This window comes from Alligator mississippiensis, chromosome 2, assembly GCF_030867095.1.
Source record: "Alligator mississippiensis isolate rAllMis1 chromosome 2, rAllMis1, whole genome shotgun sequence".
NCBI lineage: Eukaryota > Metazoa > Chordata > Crocodylia > Alligatoridae > Alligator > Alligator mississippiensis.
In genome coordinates this window covers 252234857-252240856 of record NC_081825.1, presented here as the reverse complement: position 1 = coordinate 252240856, position 6000 = coordinate 252234857, and the positions used below count along the sequence as shown (strand labels likewise).

Here is a 6000-nt window from a genome sequence, read left to right as displayed (position 1 = left end):
GTTAAATCATCTCTTTTCTTGCATATTGTGGGGGAGGATGCCTTGGCTGTTTGTAATACCATTTCTTTGAAAAAGGCCAAAATATGAAATTAAGTAAAATACTATCCAAATTTGAAGTGTAGTACACATCAAAAAAGAATGGTGCTCTTGAAAAGCACACAATTTTTATGTGCAGACAAACAGGAGAAAGCATACATCAGTATGTTTCCAAACTAGAGACTAAGAACCGTGCTTGTGGGAACTTGATAGAATTTCTGATTAGAGATAGGATTATTTGTGGCATTGCAGGATAGGATTATTTGTGGCAGACACTGCTTTACTAGAAGGGCTATCCAAATGAATAGGGCAGCAGTAAATGTGAAGGCCTAGGCTTCAGAGCTGAAAAGGGGTTGTCCATGTAGTGGACCAAAAAGCACGTGGCCAGAAAAGCCACCTCACAAATGGGAATTTTCCATTGGCAGGAGCAAGCTAAAGATGAGCCATTACAAGGAGTAATGTGCACCAAGTAAGGAAGGCAGCGTGGGCCCAAACATTATTCTACATTTGAAATGCTCTGCTTTAACTATTACAAGAAGATCCATTTTGCTAGGTGCTGCAGATCCCAAGCACAAAAACTTCAAGTATGTACAGGTGTGAGCATACCAGAAACATTTTATGTAGATATAGTTGAATCAAGCCAAATAAATGAGATGGCCTGGATTTTGGCAGTGGAAGTGCAAAGAACAATAGTTTTATTTAAATAGGACCCTGGAACTCAGGTTAATACTTTACCAGGGCATGAATAAAAAAAAATTGAAATTGAAACCAAAAGTGAGTCCAACAAACACCAAAATAACTGGCTATTCAGAAACAGATATATCACTGAAAAGGAGATGCATTGTTAGCATCCAGTATAAAAAGGGTATACAAACTTCCATTTGTTGTGACACCTTGGGAGGTGACACCAATTTTAGATCTGGTAGATTCAGAGAAACTGCATGTAGTTAAGTGTGTGCTTACAATACAAGACAACATAACATTCGTGCCTCCTAACAATAATTTTGACTGTCATGGCCCAAATCTGGACAATTTTTCTAGGAAGAAACTAAATGTTCCAGAACACAAGAAGCAACCACATTGTTATGGGAAGAAATGTACCTGTGGCCACAACTGCACATACTGTCATATTGAAAGAGGAAATCAGCCTCAGCAACTGTAGCTAGTGAACTTTGTGCTATGTGAAGACACACTGCTGCCAGAAGTGCATGTCAATGAGATTCCAAGATAAGGACATAAGTCTATCAAGAGTTGGAGGAAAAGCTTCTGACAAAAAACAAATAGGAAACTGGATGTGATGCTTTCTAGGTTCTAGTAGGAAGTGAAACCTTCTGAAAGACTCACAGAGACTTGCTAAAGGGGCTAGAGAAAAGGAAGAATAGTAAAGTGAATGGTAAGGACTCACTTCAGAGTGATGTACTAGTAACCTCTCTTCTGTGAATGGGAGTTCATTGATTTTCATGTTAAATGACTTTGTATTTATTGTTAAGAGGAAGGATGTAGTGATAACATTGCTCCCTAACCTAGAGGAAGCTGGTGACTAGGAGATGGTCTCCTGAGTTAAGAAGCTGGTAATGAGTGAGTTAGAGCCAGACAGGGTGTGCAGAGGCTGCCCACAGCTCCACAAATGAAAGATTGCTGTTCTTCTTGTTTATATATGCCTGTGTTTGTTGAACCTGGTGATTGAACAGGTTGTGGGACAATCTTGCTTGTTTTGGATTGCAGATTAAATATTGAAATTGATACATTTGATTATCCTGGCTCTTTTGCTGCCCTACTGGCTAGAGGCCATACTGGCTGCTCATCAGAATACTGTAGATAGATAAAGCACAGGCAGCTGGCTGATAGTGCCGTCAAACTGGGTAACAATCGCTCAGCAGCTGTCAGTTGACCTGGTGGTGTCTTCTCAAGCATTAAAGAACTACAACTGTAGTTTTCCTGCGTCTTCTGGCTAACCTTGGGTGGCCAGAAGACGCATAACCTTCTTTTTCACAAGTGGTGGAATACTCATTAGAAGCACAATGAAAGAAAATAGCAAATACTGTGAGAAAACAGTATTGCTTTCTCATAATGCTGTACCAAGAATAGGTAATGTCAAAAGTTGGAATATCAATGACCTGTTCCATTGGCAGCAAGTCTTATTCCAGAATATATATTTACATAGACATAGATAATGGCATAGGCCCACTAATTGGTTTCAGCAGCAAAGCTGTGAAAGTGGTTGGAGATGTTCATTTACACACTAAAATATAAACTTAACCTTTTAAGTGTACATACGACATTTGTGACCTAGGTAAAACTAACTAAGAGGAGAGGGCCAGATAGAGGTGCCGGCCACAGGTGCTGACAGTTTGATTATGCTTGGTTTTCTCAAGAACAGAAATAAAAATGTAAATAGCTAAGCAAACCTGGTGAAGAATAAGATTACCTCAAAGCATTTACATGGAACAAGCAGCAGAAGCATGTGTTTGTTCCCACACCTCCCTGTCATCCATAGGACAGACATGACCCAAAAGTTCTTGAAACAATACAGACACAGGTAGAGTGTCCAATAACAGCCAGTGAAAACCAGAACCATGTTTGAGCTGTAAAATATCAATGAAAGATTTTTTTTTGGTAAACATTGCAAAGCTTGAAAATGCCTGACCAATTATTACTGTACATTTTAGTGTAAATGAACATCTCCAACCACTTTCTTCTACTTCGGCTTTGCTGCTGAAACCCACTAGCGGACCTATGCCATTATCTATGTCTATGCAAATATATATTCCGACATAAGATTTGCTGCCAGTGGAACAGGTCATTGATCTTCCAATTTCTGATTAGTGACTTGGAACAGCATCACCAGAAAGCAATACTGTATTTTTGTTTACCTGGCAACAGGCATTTTGTACATCCGCGGTTGTGACATGTAGGTGCCACACGCATAATTCAAGAACCGCTCTCTTGGTACCCAAGCTACCCGCCGTCCAGTTGTTCTGCCGGATCCTGGCGCTGGCATTGGCCTCGGAAGGCTTGTGCCAAGAGACCCGCCTTGTGCCTTGAAGTTGCCAAGTCCCCCTCACTTAAGGTTCCTAATGTGCCCCGCGCATCCCTCAGATTGGAAGGGATTTTAAGGAAGAAACAGGTGAGCTCTTTATCCCTCGCTCCTTTCCTTCAGCTGCCTCCTGGAGAAGGAGAGGAGCCCGCCAGCAAGGGGCGCAGCGCTCAGCAGAGGCATCTGCCTGGGAAGGAAGAAGCAGCTCCCCTCCCCCGGGGCCTGCCCGCTCCCTCCCCCGCCAGTGCGCGCCTGGCTCCGGGGAGGGGGGCGGCCCCGCGCGCTGCTCCAGCGTGTGCGTGCGGGAGAGCTGGCGACAGGTTTCAGCTCCTACTTGGCTGCGGATCCCGCCGCCGAGCGCGCTCCCCAGCCCAGCAGCGCCCGCACCAGGCAGGGGGCAGAGCCGGGCTCGGCGGCAGCATGAAAGCGGCACTCAAGGTACCGGCCCGGCTGCAGCGGGCTGCCCGCTCTCCCCCCGCAGAGGGGAGGTCCGGGGCAGGGCAGCGGGCTGGGGGGAGCCGCTCCGCGCCCTCGGGACACGGCGGCGGCGGCTGTGGCAGCGCGGCCTCCCGCCCCGCCCCGCCCCCGCGGGTGTGTGCGAGTCTCTCGCCGCCTTTTCCTGTCTGCATCCTCCCCGGGCGTCCTCCGCCTCCTCCCCCCGCCATTTTCGGCCGGGAGCGGCGGCGGCGGTGACAACAACTACTTCCCTGAAACTTTTTGCCGCGGTGGTGGTGGTGAGGGAGGGAGGGAGGGAGGGCCGGGGGCCCCCGCGGCAAAGTGGTGACGGCGGCTCGGGTGCTGTGTGTGTGTCTGTCTGTCCGTCCCCTGCCGGCCCCCGCGCCCCGTGGGCAGTTCTCCATGAGCGCCCCTCCGCTCCTGCGCCCGCCCAGCCCGCTGTTCCCGGCGGCCCCCGGCGGCGGCGGCGTCTCCTTCCACCTCCAGATCGGGCTGAGCCGGGAGCCGGTGCTGCTGCTGCAGGACTCCGCGGGGGAACTCAGCTTGGCGCACGTCCGCGAAATGGCTTGCTCCATCGTGGACCAGAAGGTAAGATGGGGGCTCCGGCCCCTGCTCCCCGGGGAAGGGCCGCGGAGCCCCTCGAGGCGGGGCATGTCGCGGCGGGCTGGCCCCCCTTTGCTCTGCTCTGCTGTGCTCTGGGCCAGGCCTGGGTGCGAGGAGCAGGTCTGCTCTGGCGGCTGTCATCGGCCCCCGCCCGGGGAAACTCTGTGCTTCGCAGACGCGGAATCGGAGCAGCCTGGAGCCCGGGGGGGGAGAGCGAGAGCGAGCCGCTCCCCGGGCCAGGCACCAGGTGCCCTCTCCGGGCCGCGGGGACCCGGCCGGCTCCGCACTCACTTCCTAACTAGGCTGCCCGAAGCCGCGGGGCTGGAAGGTAACAGGATCCCGCTTGGGCAGCCGCGAAGGCCCCTTGTGCCCCGCCCGCCCGCGGGCTGCATGCAGGGCGTTTTGTGGACAGATGGAGCCGGGTGCTAAAGGGCAGGTGGTGCAGGACACAGGGATGCGAGGTACCCGGGGTGGGGAGCGAGCTGGTGCTGCGTTTCAGCCTTGGGAACTGGCAGGTGACCTTCGTGCATAATGAACCTAACTGAATCTCCCCCCTCTCTGGGGCTGTGGGTGTGAAACCATCCCATAGGCAAGGTCAGGGGTAGATTTCAGCTGGCAATTTTTGGTTCCAGGAAGAGCAAGGAGCTTTCTTCAGGTGATACTTGCTGCCTTGGGGGCAGGCCCGGGGGATTGTAGCATGGGCTCCAGTCTACTCTGCTTTGAAAGTTAAAAGTCACTCGCAAGGACCTCATCTGCCCTGACAGAAAGGCACTTCCTTGTTGTCAACTTCTCTGTTTTACCCAGCACACCTGATTTCTTCTAAACCAATATTTTTCTCTTACACAAAAGGCTAACAATAAACCCAAAGGGGAAACAGTGAGAAGGGCTGGGCACAAAGTTCTGTCAAATGCCTGCAGTAAATAAAGAGCAATCTTTTCTTTATTATTGTTATTATTTTCACTTTAAAAAGGGGAAAGAATTTCAGGCAAGTGATTTTTGGTTGTTTTTTTTTAAAACTTGATGGTATCACTTGAAATCTTGGTATAGGGCCAGTCATACAAAGTTTCTTGAAATGTGGCAGACTTTCCCCATCTTGTTTTTCAAGTGCGAGACATGCCTTCTAAATGGTTTGAACAGGACGTTTTGGGGGTCTAAATTGTGTACTGATTTTACCTTTTAAGGAGCAGTTATTTCCTTCAGTGTGCACATGTATTTAATGAAGTAAACACATCCTTTTGTTTAGTCATCCAATGTTTATTTTCAAAGCTAGACAGAAGCAGATTACTTTTCATATAGAAGCCAGACATGCAGAGCTGTTTTCTCCTTGACCATTCATAACTTATTGCACTGGGTGTAATAGAAATGAGCTCAGATCACTGCAGCTGTTGTTCAGTTGTGTGCACTTAGTGTTTATTTCATGTTTGTAGTGTTCTAGGCTGCGTTCTCTTAAATTATTTCGCAACCATGTTATATTGCCTGAAGAAAATTTACAATTTAAAGAAATTGGATGTCATGATAGAGTGTAAGATGCTAGGTTTAGCCAGTGTAGGAATAAAAACCTTGAACAGTTTTTTCAAGGTAGTGTCTTTCAATGTAGTGTTCGTCTTCCCAGGGTCGATCAGAGCCTGAGTTTGTTGCTCTTCAGGGGACACCGCAAACCTTCCTTGTTTCTTACAGCCTTTTCTGGGAGAGGGTGGCTTATGGAAGGGCAAAAATTCAAGGAGGTTAGTTTTAAGTTTTAGATGGTGGCATACATCTACTGGGAATTTTCCCTTGGGTTTAAACCAACAAGTACCTACATGCACATTACTTTACCTGCACAAGTAATTAAACACAATGTTATTACTTGCATGAGTAAAAATATACTG

General features: G+C 48.4%; 1 protein-coding gene across 5 annotated transcripts in view; it reads left to right on the top strand.

Moving 5' to 3' along the window:
* The first annotated feature begins 3356 nt into the window (after positions 1-3356).
* PRKD1 (protein kinase D1) overlaps positions 3357-6000 on the top strand; it is a 279741-nt gene continuing 277097 nt past the window's right edge. For 2 of the 5 annotated variants that reach the window (XM_014596307.3, XM_019496197.2), the window contains exons 1-2: positions 3357-3511; positions 3926-4117. In XM_014596307.3, coding sequence (XP_014451793.2) covers positions 3494-3511; positions 3926-4117 — 210 coding nt within the window. In that variant the 5' untranslated portion in view covers positions 3357-3493. Of the gene's footprint in view, positions 3512-3856; positions 4118-6000 lie in introns of those variants that run through there. The other 3 variants (XM_019496199.2, XM_019496202.1, XM_019496201.2) reach the window with 3 other exon arrangements.